This window comes from Cottoperca gobio, chromosome 19, assembly GCF_900634415.1.
Source record: "Cottoperca gobio chromosome 19, fCotGob3.1, whole genome shotgun sequence".
Taxonomy (NCBI): domain Eukaryota; kingdom Metazoa; phylum Chordata; class Actinopteri; order Perciformes; family Bovichtidae; genus Cottoperca; species Cottoperca gobio.
The window spans coordinates 11,711,615-11,734,112 of NC_041373.1; the positions used below are offsets into that span (position 1 = coordinate 11,711,615).

The 22,498-nt window shown below is 40.4% G+C and overlaps 1 protein-coding gene across 14 annotated transcripts in view; it reads left to right on the forward strand.

The window, feature by feature from the left end:
- Positions 1 to 18,417, forward strand: part of LOC115025038 (calcium-activated potassium channel subunit alpha-1) — a 76,913-nt gene extending 58,496 nt beyond the window's left edge. For 4 of the 14 annotated variants that reach the window (XM_029457016.1, XM_029457017.1, XM_029457022.1 and 1 more), the window contains 10 exons: positions 4,662 to 4,755; positions 8,995 to 9,118; positions 9,475 to 9,699; positions 10,922 to 11,114; positions 12,031 to 12,144; positions 13,418 to 13,548; positions 14,300 to 14,494; positions 14,855 to 14,973; positions 15,087 to 15,308; positions 18,194 to 18,417. In XM_029457016.1, the coding sequence (XP_029312876.1) occupies positions 4,662 to 4,755; positions 8,995 to 9,118; positions 9,475 to 9,699; positions 10,922 to 11,114; positions 12,031 to 12,144; positions 13,418 to 13,548; positions 14,300 to 14,494; positions 14,855 to 14,973; positions 15,087 to 15,308; positions 18,194 to 18,215 (1,439 nt within the window). In that variant the 3' untranslated portion in view covers positions 18,216 to 18,417. Of the gene's footprint in view, positions 1 to 1,367; positions 1,401 to 4,661; positions 4,756 to 8,994; positions 9,119 to 9,474; positions 9,700 to 10,921; positions 11,115 to 12,030; positions 12,145 to 12,365; positions 12,459 to 13,417; positions 13,549 to 14,299; positions 14,495 to 14,854; positions 14,974 to 15,086; positions 15,309 to 15,996; positions 16,009 to 16,944; positions 16,975 to 17,477; positions 17,507 to 18,193 lie in introns of all 14 variants that reach the window. The other 10 variants (XM_029457010.1, XM_029457011.1, XM_029457018.1 and 7 more) reach the window with 6 other exon arrangements.
- The last annotated feature ends 4,081 nt before the right edge of the window (positions 18,418 to 22,498 follow it).

The following is a 22,498-nucleotide window of genomic DNA, read 5'->3' on the forward strand; positions in this document are numbered from 1 at the left end:
TTCTGTGTATTGTTGAACGTCTCTGGGCGTTTCCACCCCTCAACATGTCTTCCAGGGTTGTGTGCTGTGAGCATCGCCTGGCTAGCCGAGCTCGAGCAGAGCTGCGGAGTTGCTGTCGACACGGTGCGGGAGCCGCGCGGAGCGAGGCCTTATACGGCCTGACATGGAAATTATGTTTGCATTTTCATTTTTGGAGTGCTACCGGTTGTCATGAAACTCAGCCTGACAGTTCCTAACCACCAGGCAGCTGAGTGCCCCCGCCCCTCTCCTCCTCTCTTATTGTGGGACAGATGCTAGCCTGTTAGTCCTGTGACTCTGCTCGCGCCCTCCGATTGCAGGCGACAGATGCCAGGACCAGCAAGGTCCCTGTTTGAACATTGCTGTCACTGTCCTGCCTTAAGCTCAATGCATGACCTTTATTGTAGGCAAGGGGTTGAAATAAGGTACTAATGAGCATGTGTGGGACTCACGGGTCCAAAAAAAAAGTGACTCACTGAAAGTTCCATGCATCCGTGCAGGTTGTGCAAAGGGAAACAGCTTTTGGGAAAGAGGAGAAAAAAAATAAAAACAATACCATAGACTTAAGAGCAAGAACATTACGTCTCATATACCTCAAGTCGTGTTACATGCGTACCTCAAGACTAAATGTTAGCTAAATGTAAGCTTAGGTGAATTGTATGTATAAAGACATCCATCCAAGTTAAAAACTAAATTTGGTTTGTGACGTCAAGGTTTTAAAATATATTTCGATGTGTGCTGTACTAGGACCTGCATCACTTTGAAATATAGTCATTGCATGCTTTATATTATAGACTCTTCATTTAGTCGTCAATCAGCAGAATCTGCAAGTATTTCAATATTTATTTATCCAGCAAAAGTACCAAACATCGTTCAGCTTCTAAATTGTGATGATTTACTGTTTAATTTGTCTTGTATGGAAGTCAATCAATAATTGTGAGGGTTTGAGTTGTTAATCAGATAAAGGAAATTCTAACAAGCATTTTTCACTATTTACTTACATTATATAGATCAAATGATTAATCAATCAATCAAATTGCCTAAATTTTGGTGTAAAACAAAAAAAGATGTACCACCTCAAAGTCAACTGTTCCTTGTTCAGCAGCATCCTACACACTGCCAATGATCCACTGTTTTAAGCTCACTGACCAGGATGATGAACAATCCTATTCCTAACTGACCCATGTTTTATTTCTCATTGCTTTTGTCCATGTTGTCTTCAAGGCACCGCTTTGTTTTGAATGTGCCTTAAAGAGAAATCTGTCAGTTTTCAGTTGTCATTTATAATTTGCTTTCATTACAACCTGTTCTTCCCTTTAACCTCATCTCTGTCTCTGCATTTTTCTCAGCTAAAAATAGCTATAATGGATATATCAAATCAAGTAAGTTTTGATTTCCATTCTCTCTTCTTTTGTCATTTGTTTTCGAACCATTGCACTTGTGCATTCTCACCACTTGAACTGTCTCTAACCGGCTGAATTTCACTGTTTGCTGCTCATCACTCTGTGCAGTCTATCATCATCCATCATATTTTATATGCAAAGCATTAGGAAGTTGTCTCTGAGTGGTTTGTGTTGGGTATCAGTTACAGCAGTAGATGGTGCTACGGCTTGCGTGGGGATGAATGAATCCGGTGTACAGCTGAAAATGCAACATTAAAACATTTATCTACATTTTTTTATGTAGATTCTGACGGGAAGAATAAAAATAAGAATAAAAAAGAATGTATCCCCCTTACAGATTTTAATATTTGTCTTGTAGCCAGTAGAGGAGTGTGAACCATGTGGGTCGTCCACTTCAACAGGATCTGTGATAGTGCAGCAGATCTGCCACAATGTGTTGTCCTGGAGAAGTGCTGTGCATGTTTGACATGGGGCAGATGAAAAGTGGAGGTCTGGAGCAGGGAGGATAATCTGCTCGACAGCTGACTGTTGAAATAATCATCTCTGTTCTCCAGTTTTTTTTAGCTCCTAGACATCTTTTGGAGTAAAATTTTCCTCCGCTTCCTCTTCGTCCCTCTTTTTTTATCATGTTATCTTTACCAGTTTTACTTCTACTACAACACTAGCTGTGAGCGTCCACATTTCAAATAGCCGGGCGGATACTGAATTGATTCGTCCTTCATCAGGCATGAACCGCACACAGCATCTTGTGGTTGTTGATTCACATTGTCACCTCCTTGTTCTTTTGGCATAACAATAGCTGGAACACCTAAAAAGCATACTTATTAATTCATGTTTATTATAAATATCAAAGTAAATGTCAAATCCAACATTTCATTGGTGGCTTTACCAAGTGGTTAAGTGGTGTTTAATAAAAATGAGTTTTTTGAATTATTCAGCTATTAGCATTCTTATGCCAGAAAGAGTTACCCTGAAAAACCAGTGATTGTGCTTTAATTATGATAAGAGTCAAAAGATATTTTATTAACATACACACTGCAGGTCCTATTGAAGTCAGTTCAAATCAAATCCTATCTTGAGGTTTAATGCGAGGAGTTAAAGGCTTCCTTCACACAAAGCAAGCATTTTATGACTTACCCCTTCGAGTCATGCAGATTGTATTCAGTTTTATGCGCCCATGTTTTGAAATATCTGTCCCTGAGATGCCTCCACCCAACACAAGGAGGTGAATTGTGTGTGTGGTGCTCACAACATAAGAAAGAATATCTGATTTCTTTTGTATTTCCAAAAACAATGTCCAGTTACTCTGGTTAATCTACAGGGTAAACCATAAACTGTTTTCATCGTGACTATTTCTTCAAATGAAAGCTGTTTACCGTGAGGCTTGATGATTATTAAAATGTAATGTTTCAATGTTGTGAGTACCACAAATTGAATTGTATTCACTTCCATTTTATTGGGATGGAGGCAGAAATCTCAGACCACAACCTCAAAACCTCGGCTTATTAAATTAAAGCTATAGACATGGCTATTTACCACTAAAAGTAAGGGGGGAGAGGGATGTGTTTTGTTTTTTTTAGATTTGGGTGAACTGACTTTCTTTATAAAAAATAAAAAGAATCCATTAAATTAGCATTGTACAGATCCTGACTGTGACTCCTCTTCATCTAGCCGTAAACAACGGTCCTCTAATCCTGTCGCCAGATTATCAATACATGTCCGCTAAACTGAACTACAACTCAGCCAGCGTGGTTTGTAGGAGACCCCGTAGCGGAGTCGCTGTTGTGTCGGTCCCGCTGGTAAACAACCGCAAGGGAAACCTGCTGCCCCCCGCTAAGCCCTCTCCTCTGAGACTGAGCTTCATGGGCTCTGGAGACCTGGGCCAGGTGGGCCGGCTACCAGCGGTGGCAGAAGAGGCCGGCCAGCACGTAGCCTTCCGGTGAAATACAGATACCACCCCAGTCACTCCAATAAAGCCACGCTCAGTCGCAGGCACTGTAAGGGCCACCTTCCCCCCTCCCCTCGGCGTGTTTGGCAGGCCTGTACTCAACAACAGCGCAACCAAAGCATGTGCTTGCCAGGCTGGAGTGGTTGCATGTGTAGCATTCCTTACTAATGACCCAGTGTGTGCAGCTGTCAGCTGTGAAACATTAAATATTGAACAAGCCAAGCAAGATGTGAAGGGCCAGTGTGTCGGAGCATCCCCCCCCACTGGAAGCCCCTCGTAACTCATCATTTTCCATTGCAGTGTCACTCTTAGACATGCTAGCAGTGCGTACAACCCCGTGTTCATCTGCAGAGGAACATGATCTTTGAGACTTTATTCATTTTGATTAAATGAACGATCATTTAAAAGATACTCGAGCGTATTTTCTACGACGCGTCACAAGCTACTCCCACTATTAATGACGGCTGTTGAAATGCAATTAGCTGCTTGTGTTTATTTTACCAGCGACTGCCAGAGAGAAGAGTTGTGTTCTTCAGCTGTGATATTAGCTTGTGAAAATATTTGCCTGATTACTTTTACTCGAGGGCAAAATGTGTAATTTGTTCCCTGTGAGGGACTCAGTTCAGTTTCCTGTAGTGATGAAGACAATGTCCGAGGGGCATCTCAGCTGTACATAAATCACTGTAGCACGACGACCAACATAATTATATGAGCCAAGGGCGTCACTCCCAAGATGAAGACCAGCAATCCAGACTGGATTGAGCATTGGCACAAAAGCAGCTTGGTGCATGATGTTTATAGGTTATTATCTTAATTAAATGAGAATGTGAATGGTTAGCATGACGAGTAGCTTTCCATGTGTCGGTCCGAGGAACTAACAAGGGATTGAAAGATGTATCTTAATACCCTTTGAGGTATTTGTGGTACTACATTCTCTGGATTAGTTCATGTGTGGTGAATAAATCCTCACAGATTAGATTTTTTAGCAATTGGCATGATGGTTGATGATTACACTATTGCATGTTTGCATCTTCATTCACAATCATGCGAGTGGTGTGCTAATGTATGCTGTCGTCATCATGCAAACATTGGACTGTTTTCTGTTGCACACAAGTTAAAGTTTCTTGTCCACTCCATCTTGTTCACCCAACCGCTCTTTCCACTCTGTGTCTCTGTAACCGTATTATATTCACTGACCTCGGATTGTGCTGTGTTGTTCTTTTGCTGTCACTGATTTATTTTTTGTTGCCTTCTGATAATTCGCTTCCTGATACCGTTGTCTTTGTTTGCAGTCGAAGAGGACCAACAGTCGGCGTTATCGCCTAAGAAAAAGCAACGTAACGGAGGCATGAGAAATTCTCCAAACTCCTCACCCAAGATAATGAGGTAGGCCTTTTCTGCTTTGACTTTCTGTGAAGTTACTATACATACATTTTTTCTAATCTTAGAAACATTAGCAACATTAGCTAACATTAGCTTAATTTTCGATTCGCGTTTCTGTTTCACCAACAAATGTAAATCCAATTTTCATTCTCCTTTTTAGCTCCTTTTTCACCGACACCTGTGAATAACATCTGGCTCTTTAGCTGCTAAATGCTGACTTGTCAGAAAATGTGCATATTGTGGCTGGAAACAAAGTAGAGAGCAGTTAGAGTAAACCAAAACAATGTCCTGAAAGATGCTAATATGCTGCGTAGAGCTGAGGGGAGCTGCAGAATTAGGTTATTATTCTCTATCAGCGATCCCAGTCACGCATTTGATTTATTGTCAATACAAAAATATCGACTAGTGTCGCTTTAAGGTTCCTGATCTAAAAACATTTATATAAATACATTTTTTTATTATTTTTTTATTATTTTAAAAAGAAAACTTCATCAACAGTTTATTATGGAAAACATCACATGTTCCTGTTTTCATGGCAAACATGTAAGACTTTCAGAAGGGCTCTGTGCCGCGAGGTTTCAAGCGACACCCACAAACTACAGCTCTTAAACAGGTCTGGCACTAATGACCGTGCCAGCCAGTCAGAGAGGCTCTAAAGGATAGATAGCCCGAGGCTATTCATCTATTGTGGGATCCCTTGGAGCTCTCTTCGGCACGTAAGGCCACAGATGATATGTATCATCACAATGAAAGGAGAATTCAAATGCTACCTTGCTTTTATCTTGTCCTGTGAAATTAAATCGGTGCTTATTGATTTTGACGGGAGATTACGCTGTTATTCAACAAGAAGCCATTACAGGGATGATAATAGTAATAGTCATTGTCATTAAGTGCCATGTTACAAGGAAGCAAGTCAGCAGGGAAGTCCTGCAGCATGGCGTATACAAAGTGGGATTGTACAGATACAATTAAATGAAAACTGACGGATGACTTTATGTTCCCGTTGCTAATATGGCTGCTATTTATTTGACATTCAGAAATTAAATCCCAAAATGTCTGTTTTGTTTAATGCTACAAGATACAGATCATGAATATAGCACAGGAGTAATGACTGTGTTATATATGAAAGGAGTGTTTATACGCATAATTTCCCATCCTCCTTTTGATCTATGGCCTCTGTTTCTTCAGGTGGGCGTTTGCTCTTGTTTGATTTGTTTGATTTGGTGCAAAGTTGTGTCAAAGTTGAATCCCTCCAGGCGATTTCCGGACTCTGGGGGAACAAAAGCAGGCTTTTCTAATGCTATAGCCATCAGCAAAATATCAGCCCACCAAAGCCAATCCATCTACTCGCCATGCTAATACACGGTACGGCACAGGTGGATGTGTTATTTCATCCAGCACGTCTGCTGCCTACACGCTGGAAAGGGATTCACTGCGGTAGCCTAAGGGTTACTTCATTGCAACAAGCCGAGAAAAAAACATCTGGGTGTATACTATATCAAATGTGTTTTTACAGGACCTGCGGTCTCAACGCCTTTGTAAATAAGTAATGATCAACAGATTGGCTGCGGGTTTTGAAGTGCAAGCCTTTGTCAGTTTGCATGATGGGGAGGATTTTCAAAGACTTTGCCTGCCCTCGCTACTTGTGCAGCGTTACAGTCAGCCAGTGCAGCGATGCTGAAATAGAAAATTTACATAATATGCATGTTTAGCTTCTACTTTGTGTCTCTCTCGGCTGTCATTACACTCCTCCAGAAGACACCTGGCTTTATGTCGTGCGGTCATGACGTGTGAAGCCTTGTCAGACGTGTCATCTTACCACTAAGGCAGTGACTTCTGCTGCTGATCGTTTTCAATGTTTAGAAGTGCGCTTACAGAAAAGACACTGGCAGACGCCTCGGCTCTGTGTAATGAAAAGAAGCGCACGAAATAAGAAAGCGATCAGCTGTGGAAGCAGAACTGTCTCCCGTTTCCAGATGTATCAGCAAACTAACACACCCAGTCTGGAACTTAGCAACGACGACCTCACTGAAATTAACACCATTTCCACGGGCTCCTTGATGGGTCATAAGACACATCTAATTGTGGGATGTCACAACGCGTTCGGTCACATCGGACCGCGCTGTGACATACACGTCATGTCTGCTACAGGACCGCTGAGGCAATTGGAAGTGCAGGATACTGACAGGCCGTCATGGCTGACAGTGAGCGATAGCTATCCTGGCAGAGCTCTGCCTCACCAGTCATCTTCCACAAGGACAAACTGAAGTGACAGTGTCTCCACTGAGTGAGTGGTGAAACATTCGACTTCTGATGAAATATTTAGCCGGGGTGTAAAACCACTAAATGCTTTCACTCTTATTGGAACTTGCATTTGAGACTCGAGCAGAAGCAGATGATGTAGAGTGCAACGAGAGTTATGGAAGACGATTGTCATGGATAAGTAGCGCTGAATTTATCGATGTGTTGATTAACTGGAGATGTATTAACATCATTCATCAAGCTATATCATTGTAAATGCAATATGTTTGGACGGCAATTTGAAGACGCGACCTTAAATTTCTAATTTCTATGGGTTATTTTTACAACTTTCTGTCATTTTATAGAATAATCATAATATAAACTGATCATTTTAAAGAATAATCAAACAAATTAATCAATTTAAGAAGTAATAATTTCATCTCTACATGAAAAAAAGAGTTTAAAGTGTCAGTACGTTCAAATGTTGTACTTTAAAAAAAATTATATTTGACATAGTTTCACCCAAAGAATTTAATGTGCAAACACTGTGTCCATTCAAATTAGAATTGCGTTGACAGATGTGCTTCTGAGAGGTAGGAAAAGGCACAAAAGACATTTTCTCCAACTACTTTCATTCTTGAAAGGACATCCCGGTCTTGCCTAGGGGTATATACAGCAAGCCCAAGGCGGGCTTTTTTGGCTACAGTCTGTTGGAGCCTGAGGGATGGTAGTTTCAGCTGACACTTTCATGCATACTTAACATGTTACTTAAAGTAGCATTCTTTTAAAGTACTCGCATGGATTAAGGAGACGCTCTTCTTGCGGGGAGACAGTATTTAAAAGGTTTTGGACAGAGACAGAAGGCTTCTGTCTGAGTTTCAGAAGACAACATCTTGAACTCTGAGTCTGACAGTCAATTTAGTGCAAAGGGAATTGTGTTGCATTGTGTGTGTGTGCGTGCGTGTGTGTGTGTGTGTGTGTGTGTGTGTGTGTGTGTGTGTGTGTGTGTGTGTGTGTGTGTGTGTGTGTGTTAGGCGGAAGATATTCAATTTTATTTTTAATACATTTTTATTTGTAAAGTCGTTTACTAAAATGATTTAGTTTGGGATATTTTTTTAGCAAATTAATCTAGTTATTAGTATGTTTTGCTATTTGTTTTGGGGGGAGGAGAGGTAAACATGAGTAAATGTCTCTTATTTTGATATATCTCTCGTGTCACTCACGACAGGCACGGTGAACAGCAGGTACTCGTGTCGAGACCACTTTAGTGGTCAGTGTTGGGTAGGATGAGGCCCACCACTGCGCTCAGTGAAATGAGTTTATGTAGTTCTGATGCTCTGTTTAAACATTAATACCCTTCACTTTAAACAGCAAATGTGATTGGGCAAATTGCTGAAATATTTAAAGTCTGGTCTGTTAAAGCTTTTACCACGCAGCACACTACGTCAAAAGCTGTATGCTGTAAGGGGGCGTAATTGCATCTCCGTGCTCATGCCAGTCAACGCAGTGTGTTGCTGCCATCTCCTTCCGCCTGGCTGCCGCTGCTGATGTCACTCTGCTTGATGACATGGCAGTTATGTTGGCATTTCTGCAGATGGCCTCTGACAGGAATGAGTAAAGACGGGGAAAAAAGGAAGAAAGCTACTTTTTTGTATTCGTTTTTAAAACCCCTAAATATTCTGATGGTGGTTGATGAAATTTTAGTTTTTACTATTAATCCTTGATATTTTAATGTCTGTTCCTCATTTTATTGTATTTCATTTTTTCACTTTTGGTATCATCTTGATTTACCCTCTTCAATTTTGTTTTGAAAGATGTTGTATAAAAAAAACAGTCTTTCCTTAATATTATTATTTATGTCTGCTTGTAAAATATTATCCCAGGTTAATTATATTATAATTTAGCTTTATTAGTCAAATACCAATAACCAGTTAATTTAATCTACATTTACAACGTGTGACTCCTTCATTCCCCCTCCCTCCGGTCTTTTTGTGTGATTAGGCATGAGCCACTCCTCATCCCGGGGAACGACCAGATGGAGAGCATGGACGAGAACGTAAAGAAATACGACTCCACGGGGATGTTTCACTGGTGCCCGTCCAAAGACATCGAGAAGGTCATCTTGGTGGGTTCTGCTCTTTTTACTCGGCACACGTCATTTGTCCCCGACGCTCTTCTCCGCAGTGACAGATGTGTCATGTCACAAAGCACCATCAGAGGTTGACAGGGCACTTAAACACTCTGTAATGAGGTGTTTGACATGTCATTTGCTATATGGGGGTCCCTGTACATAGAACATTTCTTGTACTAATACATATGCCATTTTTCAAATTACTTTCACAGTCTATTGCAGTCATGAACTGCTTGATATATTTCACTGGATGAATAGGCAGCTTAAAGAAGAGAAAGCACTAACATTTGCTAGAAAAAGGCAGTTCATGCCACATTTATGTCATAAACTTTTCTTTCTTTCCCTCTCAGACCCGGAGCGAAGCAGCCATGACCGTTCTGAGCGGTCATGTGGTCGTGTGCATATTTGGAGATGTGAAATCGGCATTGATCGGTCTCCGTAATTTTGTCATGCCTCTGAGAGCGAGCAACTTTCACTACCACGAGCTGAAGCACATCGTGTTCGTCGGCTCCCTCGAGTATCTGAAGCGGGAGTGGGAAACTCTTCACAATTTTCCAAAGGTCTCCATTTTACCTGTGAGTACAACGAAACACCCTTTTCAAATATTCATCTGCTGTCACAGGTTTGACAGAATAAACATTCAGACTGAAATATCTCAACAACTGTTGGGCAGATTGCCAGAACATTTTGTACAGACATTTATGGTCCCCAAACAATGTATTCTGATTGCTTTGGTGAGCCCCTGACACTCGGACATATGTGGTTTTGAGTGAAATTTCTGCCATGAAGTTTGGCAAAGACATTTTTGTACTTCTTGGGGATAAATTGCAATAACTTCGGTGACCCCTTAACCTTTCCTCTAGAGCAGGGGTGTCAAACTAATTTTAGTTCAGGGGCCACATACAGCACAATTTAATCTCAAATGGGCCGGACCAGTAAAATCACAGCATAATAACCTATAAATAACGACAAGTCCAATGTTTCTCTTCGTTTTAGTGCATGAAAAGTACAAGTACGTTCTGAAAATGTTCAAATTTTATCTTTTTACAAAACATTATGAACAACCTGAAATGTCTTAAGAAAAAAAAAGGTGCAATTTCAACAATAGTATCAGTTTATCATTTACACATGTGCATTACAACTTATAGATCAGCAGTGTATCTACAAAGGCACAAAACATTTCGTCACAGGTATCTGGAACAGTATTTAACTTTTACTCCGCGGGCCGCATTGGACCCTCTGGTGGGCCGGTTTTGGCCCCCAGGGCCGCATGTTTGACACCCCTGCTCTAGAGCCTTCATCAGGTCAAATCTTAAAAAGCTAAATGTATTTCACGTGATTTTACTAATCATGCTTAAGCAACTCAAAGTTTGGTATAGGGTTAGGGAAAGATTATAGTTTTGGCTTAATATTTAAAAAGGCTAAAGCTAACTTTAGTACAAGACAGGAAGACTTCTTCAATATTTAACCAAAACCAAGTTCTTTCCTTAACTAAGTGTTTCAGTAGCGTGGGACGCAGGATGGGAAGACCTGTGATCTCCAGTGTCAAAGTGTGCTTTGTTCCCTAAACCACGTCCACTTCACACTTCAGGATTGGAAAAACACACTTTGTCAATGAAGTCCGGGCAGCAATTAAGTTTCCTCCAGAACATATTTGGCAAAGTATTTAGTAGGAAACGGTGTTGACATAAAGCTCCATGATGAAAACTGCAATTTAAAAGTTGCTGCTATTTTATATTCCCCACTTGGTGTCATATAGGTGAGATAACAAATTCTCTCCTTCACTTCCTCTCAAAGGGCACACCGTTGAGTCGGGCAGATCTGAGGGCTGTCAACATCAACCTCTGCGACATGTGTGTCATTCTGTCAGCCAATCAGAGCAATATTGACGATGCATCACTGCAGGACAAAGAATGCATCTTGGCGTCACTCAACATCAAATCCATGCTGTTTGACGACAGCATCGGGGTCTTGCAGGCTAATTCCCAAGGTAAGGAGCGCCCTATCATAGTTCACTGCATCGCCTGGAAGGGACAAGGCCCTGGCACAGAGAATATCCCTCACTGGGTGCTGCCTGGCTGACCTGGTGTCACTGCGTTTGACAGTAAACCCTACTGACTATTCCTCAGGTTACTGTAACAACTGGTTTCTTCACAAACCTAATTGGTGGCAACAAGCACAGTGTTGGCACAAAAGCTTCACCTGGCGTACACAGTTTTATATTCTTCCGTTTATGGCACTACTTTTGTAAAACAGAACCTAATGTGTGTAATTTATGAATATTGTATGTTACAGCTTTCAAAACGGCAACTGAAGCACTCGGTTAGCTTGAGATGGCCATCAATAATGTCCTTTCTCCGGCATTGAAAGAAATGCTTTTAGAAACCTTTTGACCTGAGGAGAGAGAGAAAAAAAGAATCCCTGCCAATTTCATTATTTCTCTAATACTTATATGACCTCACATTTGCCTTAGTCAGCAGTAAGTGATGGATGTCAAAACACGGCCTATGTATAATACATACGGCATCACTGAATTAATGTGCTTACTTGTCAGTCTGAGGAAAGCAACGAATGTCAAGTCAATTTGAATTCAATCTAGCGTCACTTATTTTCTATTTCCTGGCTCTATATACTGTACATATTTTGTGTGTGTGCAAAAGGTTTCCGTGTCCATGCACACTCAATCTAAGAAACAAAATGAGCAGTGTGTCACATCTATTATATATAGACTCATATTGGACCTTGTCAAGAACACGGTAACATCGCACTCAGCAACTTTATGTGTTAGCAGTTGCCAGGAATGGCTGTATTAGTTCTGCTGATATGTCTGTTTGTAGCCGCAGATGAAATATTGAATATTGCATTAACAGGTTCTCTGTGTTATGTGTGTGTGTGTGTCCATTTAGGCTTCACGCCACCAGGGATGGATAGATCATCTCCTGAAAACAGCCCAGTCCATGGATTAGTGAGACAGACCTCTGTCACAACTGGAGCAAATATTCCCATCATAACAGAACTTGGTATGCTTCCTGCTGTCAGCTGATTGATATGCTAGCACTACTGTTGCGTGTTTTTGTTTCTTCTGTTTAATAGTTGTAAACGGCTCTCAAAACACATTTTCTGCAATTAGAGGCTGTCAACACTCGACTAACCGTACTAAAAGTGGAGTTAAAAAGAAAATGTTTTTTTGTGTCCCTTGTTGACATGCTCCAGTAACTGTTTTTCCTCAACACTTGTCTAGCGCCATTAGCAAAGCCAGGCAAAAAAGTGCCTGTGATTTCATTCAGTCAGGATAAAAGCAGTGGGACCAGCATACAAATGATAACTGAGCTGGGTAAGAAGTGTTGTAACTGCTGCGTGCCTCCATATCAGCTTTCTTTTGATTTCTCTCGCTGCACAAGAGGCTCAGTCCATTCCCATGGCATCACTTTGAGCACATTTTACCCTTGGTTCTGGTTGAAATTGCCTGTCTTGTTTTGGCCCCTTATCTCAAAGCAACATTTTTCCTTTTATTTTTCTAAGAATTACAAGGCCTTTGATCCCTCAGAAGTCCTTGTGGCTGTTTTCATAGCATCTTCTGTCGGATCTCATTCTCTGGCCCCCGTGCCCTTCTTTCATCTCCGTCCTGTCGATATGACTGACGTTTATTTCTGTCCACACAGAAGTAGCAGTTCTCCAACTAAATTTCACATCATTACTTTATTTCGGCTACTGCATGTGTGTTTGTGCTCAAAGACGTCTTCAAAGAAGGTTCTGGGGCAATGAGATATTTTGTTTTGACATGCAAGTACAAGTAATTGGAAGTTCTGTCTTGGATTTACAAGACAAACAATGGCATACTGGTGTTTCTGATACTGACTTTAGGAGGACTTTGAATCGAGGCCTGGAGCTTTGACAATGTGCATGGTGTCCTGAGTGTGCATGTCCCGGATATGGAATGTAGCAGAGGCAAGTTGGCCACAAGGCCGAACACAAATCCCAGACACGGTTTAAGTTCAGTCGCTTTAAAGAAACTATTTTGTCCAAATTCGTAATGAAGGGGATTGAGGAGAATTTGTCAAACCATACGCAGATTTCTAATACAGTCCATATCTGCAGCTTCTGACTGTTGTGCACAACACTTCTGTGTTTTCCTCCTCACGTAAATCACGTGCCTGATGTATGCTGCTTAAGCATCCATGCTTTTTTTTTAATTTATTTTTTTAATCACAAAGTAATACATCAGATCTGGTTTGTAGTGAAGAAACTGAACATGAATAATAAGTAATGAAATGTACGTGTTTATCTCCATAGTGAACGACTCGAACGTTCAGTTCCTGGACCAGGATGATGATGACGACCCTGACACAGAGTTATACCTCACTCAGCCTTTTGCCTGTGGGACAGCCTTCGCCGTCAGTGTGCTGGATTCTTTAATGAGTGCTGTAAGTCAGAATGGATTTAGCTCACAATAGTGCGCGGTGATATATTATATCAGTCAGTGATCTGAAATATGAAAAGAAGTCTTGTGGTTTGATAGCCGCCCTCCCAAAAATGTATGAACTCTTTTCTCGTGTTAAAACAAGAGCTGACAAGACTGGGACTTGTACTAGGTGTGATGGCTTCACTTGTCTGCCTTTCAGTTTGAGTGAGGTTAGAACAAAGCTGCCTTCAAGTGCGCTCCAGTGTAGACAAAGGTAATGCTACCTAATGGACAGCCCTCATCCATCATGTTAGTCAATAGTGCTGTCAGCAGCCAAGGAAGATGTAACTGTGCTGTACAAGCAGGGGGAGACAAGAGACTGCGGTGCAGGCACTTGCCCTGGTTCAAATCAACTGAGCAGTAACTGGTTGTAATTAAAAAAGATGGCTACTTCATAGAAGAAAAGTGCATCTTCAGGTTTAACATGCTGTTTATAAAACTGACTTTTTCACTTGGTCAGTGATTAAGCTGTAAGAAGTGCCTGGGCAGCATGAATGTGTACACGGACTTCCTGTGTCCCTCTCGGACGGGAGCGAGAGTAACCAGCAGTAATTGGATTCTCTGTCTCTTCGCTCAGTGTGCAGAGCAATGTGACACAGCAGGGCAGGGTTAGATGGCACTCTTTGGTCCGGCCGGCACTTTGAGAAGGTTCAGTTGTGACTTTGGTAGCGTTTGCTGAAGGATTTACGCCCTCTCAACCTTCATTCCTTTAGACATACTTCAATGACAATATCCTCACCTTGATCCGGACGTTGGTAACAGGCGGGGCGACGCCGGAGCTGGAGGGGCTGCTGGCGGAGGAGAATGCGTTACGGGGCGGCTACAGCACGCCACAGACGCTGGCGAACAGGGACAGGTGTCGCGTGGCACAGCTGGCCTTGTACGACGGGCCCTTCGCCGACCTCGGGGTAAGTGACTGGTCTTTGTCACCCCAGGGCTAAGCACATCTCTGTCTGCTCGTGTTGTGTGGTGAAAGGAATGCAGACTAACAGGGATGTATGTCAAAGAACAGGTGAGTTTTTAACCCAGTCATCCTCAAAAAAGTGCATTGAAGAAAAATATCCCAACATTTCATATTCATACAGTATGACCACAGCCATATATGATATGGTGTTATGTAATTAAAATAAATCGTTTAAGTTTCGATTTATGTATATTGCACTATACCATTCGCACTTGTGGAGCAGTTTATACTCACAGGAGGAGGAGTGTTTATCGCTTTTACAGACTGTGTACTCAAAGTTGTTTTCTTTGTCCCTGTCTTGCAGGATGGTGGTTGTTATGGTGACCTGTTCTGTAAAGCCCTGAAAACATACAACATGTTGTGCTTTGGCATCTATCGGCTACGAGACGCACATCTAAACTCACAAAGCCAATGTACCAAACGGTGAGTACGGACCTGATGTGACCTGATGCATTTATTTGCTCAAAGCAGCCACCAAACAAAAATACTATACTAACTGTAGACCTGGCCTCCCATCTGTTCCCTCTCTTCTCTAGGTATGTCATAACAAATCCACCTTATGCGTTTGAGCTGGTGCCCTCAGACCTGATATTCTGCCTAATGCAGTTTGACCACAACGCGGGCCAGTCTCGAACCAGCCTCTCCCACTCTTCACATTCGTCCCATTCCTCCAGCAAAAAGAGCTCCTCCGTCCACTCTATTCCCACCACCAACCGCACCAACCGCGCCAAAAGCAGGGACTCACGAGACAAACAAAAGTACGTGCCTGCCATCAGTTGCTGTCCTGTGTGTCCTTTTGCAAACAGACATAACATTGAGTGTTGATGTGTGTAATCGTGCCTGAATGTGTTGGTTTGCGTTCAACGACCCCATTCAGAACAGAACATTGTGGTTTGGACCTCGAGCAGGGCCATGACATGACATAGGGCAAAGAAGGCAACCAAAAGCCCTCTGCAGATAAAAGCAAGATGTCTGACTCAACATATAACCATTAGTTTATAGTGAACTTTGAGACTCATACGAAGAGTCCAGTTAACTATTGACTTTGTTTTGATCCAAGTTCTATTGAATATAAAGGATCATTTTATTGACTCAAGCGCACCTAGTTTAGTTTTGCCATGATTCCACTGTCGTGCTCTAATTATTCCATCTTTGTTAAATGTGAAGGCAGATTCCCTAAAGTATCTTTTATATGTGTGATAAACCTAATATACAATACAGCAGAATATGTCCCCTAAGAGCAGGAACATTTACAGACCTTTAGTTTGACTTCTGCTTTCTTGTGTTGATAAAGGTCACTGGTCAGTCTTATAACATTTTATAAGATAACATAAAGCTGAACCTTATTGAATTATATGTCTTAACAGTTCCTAGTGTGTCATCATCTCTTAATGCCTTTTGATTTCCATTAACATTCAAATGCTATACCCAAATGTTCTACTAAAGTATTTAATAAAGGTAAGCAACCGCATGTGTTTTACATTCTGCTACAAACTACCTCTGTGTTTGCTGAGGGTCAGAAGAAGCAAACCAAACTGCATCATCAGTATAGTGTGCCATAAAAAAGTAATAGTGAAGTATGTCAAATTATGTGATTAAAAAAAAAAGCCATAGTTTAGTAGGCTATGGCATTAAAAGTGTAATTAAAAAAAGTCATAGTATAGTCCGTCATAAAAAGGCACACTATAGGTTGCCATAAAACAGTCATAGTATAGTAGGCCATTAAAAAAAAGAGTCAGGATTTACTATGCCATACAAGTCGTAGTATATCAAAGGAAATGTCATAGTGTGTTATAAGCCAACAAAGCCTGAAAAGCCTCCTTAGGCTCGGAGGCTTCACCACTGCAACACACACACCCGTAACATTCTGACCATAACTCTGAAGAGTTGTTTCTGTAATCGAGGCTTTAAACATGGCCTCCGACTTCCCACTGGATGCAATAAACATTTCTCTAGTAATCAGACTGTGTGGAAAGGGACCTTAAGTCTGATATTCCAACTTCACCAGCTTTCTTTACAAGCTCCCAATAACTCCTCTCTGGGTTTCCAAACCTCAGCTGTAAAGTCTGTAAAGAGGGGACATTTCAAACAATTGTTTTCTGTAAAGACACAAACATACAAGGAGCAGTTTGAGCCTTCACCTTTGATGTATGCAGAATGTACCTCATATAGAGGCAACCTTTTAATTTTGGGGGGGAAAATTCATAAGAATCTTTAAAAAATCTGGGTTACAAATATCTAAACATTTTCTATTACGGACACATTAAGAGGATTTTGCAGAATTGGCTCTTATGTTCTTTCTAACATAATGTTTCTGTAGCAAAAATATTCACATTCAAATATTCTTTTAACGGTTCGTTCAAAAATGAATGAGCACATGTTACATTTTCACAGCTGCTGAATGAACACTACAAGCTTTTTATGGTTAGTAATCTGTTCCCATTCCAAATAAAAGCTGCACAAACTCATTTGCATTGCACATTCTTCTTACAGAAATACATTTATATATGAAGTTGTTTATTTTGTGCTGATCAAAGTACATTATATAACACATTTGTGGTTTTCTTTTAGCTGCATGCTGCTCATTCGGGCTCTAAATTAGATTCAAAACATGGACAACATCATTCTTCCAATTGCTTTTGCAACAGGCATGGATACACTATGGCTGCTTGACACATGCTACAGTGACTAGACACACAGTAATGGCACTAAATGATTTTCTGACATGATGCATGTTCCGCTTTTCTTTATTTTGTTGATGAGTTGTTGGTCGCCCCTGCTGTTTAGCCTACTCCACACCCATATGTAATGAGAGCATCTGCTGCTTTTATACCTCATCATTATGCTGTGCAGTTTTCTCTTATTAATGGTCATACTAGAATTTCTCATTTAGCTTACATTTAGTGTACTACTTTCTTTTTCCAAAGTGCAACAAGGATGAATAGAGTGGGCCAAGGTATGGAAGTGAATGATTATGCATGATGTTAAATAATGCATTGAACACGGTCATGTACTTGCTGACATTTTGCCCTCTGAAAGAAAGCCAAGTAGTTTAGTGTTTCCAAATGACGGCATCGGGACCGCATGGTTATGACCTCTGCAGTACGTCTCACTGTAGCTTTGACTGCAGAACGTGTGATTGCGACCGAATGGTTTACTGCTACTTCACTTCATTCTGTATCAAGTGATGTTTGAGGTTTTATTATCGCCAACATGTATGTACTGCAGCAGCACCGCCTTAAGTCATGTTGATGAAAATGCGCCATATTCATTTCCTTCTATAAGAAAAGAAAGTTGCAATCGAGCCAAAAGCCTGAAGCCCGACCAAAAGATAAAAAACATTGACAGTATGAACTGGCAAGGTAAAAGTGTAAACTTCTAATTTGGTACAGTGAAGTATGAAAACATATTTTGTTTAACTAGTGACCTGCATGTCTGCTGACCCAACAAAATAGCATGCTTCAATGGCATATATATAATAATACATTTTGGTTATGAGATGAGTGACATTAGAGGTTTAAACAGGGATAATGGGACACCATCAAAACCAAACCTCCTCCCTATATTTTGTGTGCACTTGAACAACAACAAAAATGTAGCATGTAGCATTAACTGTGTCTATATGATTGTGTTTTTCTCTCAGAAAAGACATGGTTTACAGATGAGCCGGAGAACCTGAGGACCAGACAGATCAAGCCTGTGAATACGCATCAACCAAGTCAGTCAGTATAAATCCACAAGCAGCTTGATTCCACCCATGAGAGAAAGCAGAAGACGAGTGCTGAGCTCCGTCCCTGCGCTGACACCTGGACGCTCGGACTCCCAGAAAGCTCCTCGTGTGGGTGTCACACCGGGATCCGGGTTATCTTCTCATCTGCACACATAAATCATCAATTGACATTAGATGACGCCAACACAAACTGCTTTTCCTCATTCACCTCTGCAGCTTATTGTACAAGCAGATTTAGAAATCATACATGAAGACAATCATAGTCAAACGCCGCCACCACTCAACTATTAGCTCGCACAGCTAATCTTTATTGGTGACCAGACTCCATGACTTTTTTTTGTTCCATTTTTGGGGAATGAGGGTCACTTGAAGGAGAATAGTGATGTAAAAAAAACACTACTGCTACTAAAAGAGGTGATTATTATAACTGGATCAAGTTTTGCAATTGTAAAAGTTGCCTTTTTAGCTGTTGACGAACAACTACTATTACTGCGTTGACTTCACCCAGTGTTGCAGAGGTATTCTGTACAGTATGTTAAGCGTGTATTTTACGTCCAGCTGCGATCCCACCACAATGGCATTGTTAGTGACTGACTCTCAGTGACTCCTTTGCCATTTGGAGCTAATTCACAACATTTGTGACAGTTAAGATGGCCATGTGTAAATGGCATTTGGCTCCAGCCTTATCTCTATCCATTTATATTTGTCACATCTTTGCATTTTTGAGTCGTTTGTTATAACTGTTTTCATGTCGCTGTTTGGTTGCAATGTCCAAAACCCCAGAAATCTTATTAAGTAAAGCTTTTACGTATTTCTATTTTTTCTTTTTTCTTTTTCGACAATGGCCAAATATGATAGAGCTGTTTTGTTGACATTAAAATATAAACAAATCTCACACAGTTTATAATACAGTGACAGAGATATTTACTTACCTTTTAGAAAGCAAAGCTAAACACTATGGTATAGCATGGCACCATATGATACGTCTGTAGATGAGCCTCATATCGCATGAAGTGGGCATCTTTAAGTCCTCCGTTGGCTGCAAGCACTGCCTGACACAGGATTGTCTTGGAGGCCATTCAGCGCTTTTATGTCCTCCATGACCAATCTTTATGCCATAATTAGACAACGTCATGCTTTTTGTAGATGCATGAAAAACAGCTCTATCATAAAAAAAAAAAAAAAGTTATATTTGGCTATTTTGTGTTCTGGTGATCAATTACATATCTGATATATTCATAACACAAACTAATGAAGCACAGATCATTTGTTTCATTTTGTACAAGCATGAGTCCAGAGCTAAGAGTGGTTATTAATCTTGTCTTGTCTTATTTAAATGATAAAACATAGCTATATTGGCACTGTTGTCACTTTACTTCAGAATCAATGAATGGGAAAGAAACAACTACGCAAGCTTTATCCACAGAGGATGCATCACAGTGGAGGCTGAGACTCATGTCGGATGTGCAAAGAGAGTTTGTGACATTCTTACTGGCACAGAGGACGTCCAAACCATCCATCCCTCAGTGCCGGTAATGTGCCAGGCAGCGCTGAAGCCAACGGAGGACTCCAGAAGACCCACTACTGCGAAAAGAGGCTGAATTTTTTTTTTAGCAAAAATGACTTCTGCTGTGAAACTGAGAAATGTACCTTCCTCTTTTCTCAGAGAACATTATTTAAAAACACTTCTTAATACAAGTCTGCAATTCCCTGGAGAAGACTAGAACTGTGGTAAATAATTTGAAGTCTTAAAACTATTTTTTAAATGATCCATCGTCAATAGCAGAGCCTGATAGCAATTCATTGTATGTACTCTTCAAAGATATCTGTAAAGCTTAATGTAAAAATATTTCTTTCTAGTGTGTTTCTTGTTTGACAGTACCTGCGGGGTTGAGAGACATTCGGCATTGCAGTCTAGTTTGTATTAATTTGTGAATTTCTTTTTAGCACATTGACTTGTGGATACAATCACAGTGCTAAGTTGATATTTCTGACTATGTCATAATACCCAATAATAAATAGTTTATTGTCTTGTACAAATAGGCTTGTACATAAAAATTGTACATGATTTCATTTTGTATTTTCACAAATTAAAAGCTGATGTATTGTGTTCTGCATTGTGTCACATCAATTATTTTTCTCAGGGGATTTTTTATTGGAAGTTAATGTACTTGAATAGCTAATGAGGCTCAGCACAGAAAACATTTTACACGTGTCTATCAAAGATTGAGTACATATATAAAGCCTTCTCCCTTGATGATGACATAAGGCACTTTCTGATTGCCGGACTGATCATGTGACAGCTCGGTGCACCCTCTGGATAATGGCCAATGAAAACACTCCACATTCTCACCTTGGGGATGAAGAGGGCCCATCATGTTGCCTGTTAACGATTTTACACACCATGTGCACTGTGGGAGACTGTCAGCATGCCAATAATATTTACAGTCTAACACCTCACACAGGCGGCTGTTCTCCATGATCCTCTCGCCACTTCTTAGTAAACAAACGCATATAGCCATCACACCTAGTTACTGAATATATCAACTGTAAGGGAATCTGGATTTAATGGATTCTTCATAGGTTATATGCTCTGTCAAATTATTGTGGTAATTTTCTCAACAATTAAAGGTAAATTATCAACCAAAAAGGTTATAAAAAGAACTGAAAGAGGAAACGATTTCAATCACAATGATTACTACAGAGTGTCTAGCTCTGTAATATTGAACAGCAACCAGAAGAAAAATAGTAAAAGTGATAGTAAGTCATAAAAATATAAAAGGTAATAGTATAGTATATCATAAAAAAGAAAAAGAAATCATATGTCGTAAAAAAGAGTCATAGCATAGTATGTCATAAATAGTAAAACAAAAAAAGTAGTATAGTTTACAACATTAGACAGAACATTTACAGTACAATAATCACAGTGTGGATGTAAATGAGTCTGAAGTCAGCATAAAAAATAGTATGAAATAGCAGAATTAAAGTGTCATAAAAAGTAATAGTATTTCATAAAAAAGTAATTTTTAAAGTCATAGTATAGCATGCCATAAAAAAGTCAGTATACTATAGAATGTCATTACAATTAAATAAATTAAAATATAGTATGGTACGTAAGAAAGAAAGTCAGAGAAATGTCATGGTATAGTATATCAACAATTCATAGTATAATATGTCAAAACATTTCCTAAACAAGACATAAATAAATGTTTGTCATAAAATAAAATGTTATCATGTAAGAATGTAAGTCCATTGACTTTGTGTCACACACAATAGGCCTACTCTCTCACACAGGGTTAAACAATATGTCTGTGCTGTGCTTGTATGATCTTTTTTCTGAATATTTTCCTATACTCATCCTGACCTAGACATTACAAAAACAAAAAATGTATTCCACACATTTCCTAACAAAGTAGGAAAAAGTCATAAAACATGTCATAAAATACATCGTATAAGAGAAGTTTGCATATACTACCAATATTGTAATGATACAAAGCTTTTTGAAAATCGACAAAGGTCCTCTCAGTTGTGCTGATGCTTCAGAGATCACTCAATGATTTTCCACAGAATTGCAGCCGTTTGTAAAATAAATATCTCCGCCCGTGGAACTCGTAAATCTAACAGGATTAACTTTAGTTGAGAGACCTCTTCAGCCACTACATGCAGTTACCAGTCACACTGGGCTGTGCATGTATACACTGTACACACACACACACACACACACACACACACACACACACACACACACACACACACACACACACACACACACACACACACACACACACACACACACATCGTTAGTCCCCTCTGAACACAACTCTTGTCCAGCTGCACAAGCTTGGCTGGTGATAATAGTTTCCATGACAATGCAGCACTCCAAGTGCATCAACGCCAGCCTGGATAAATAGTGATCCTTTACCAAAACAAGGGGGTCATTACGACAGCTTGTCAAATCAATGTTGAGAGTGTCCTGGCTGATTAAGGCGTCCCCTCTCAGTCCTGACACAGTGTCAATACTGGCTGGCCTGTGGCGGCACACTCCCATGATTGGACTGAAATGCCTATCAGTCAGGCAGCTGAGCTGGACTAATGATTCCCTGTGCTGCCTATTAGAGTGACATGACAATTTAATCCTGTGGGCCAGGCAAGGAAAAAGTGACCTTGGTGCTTTATATTGAGGCTGAGGTAAATTGACAAGAGCAGATAAATCTTTAC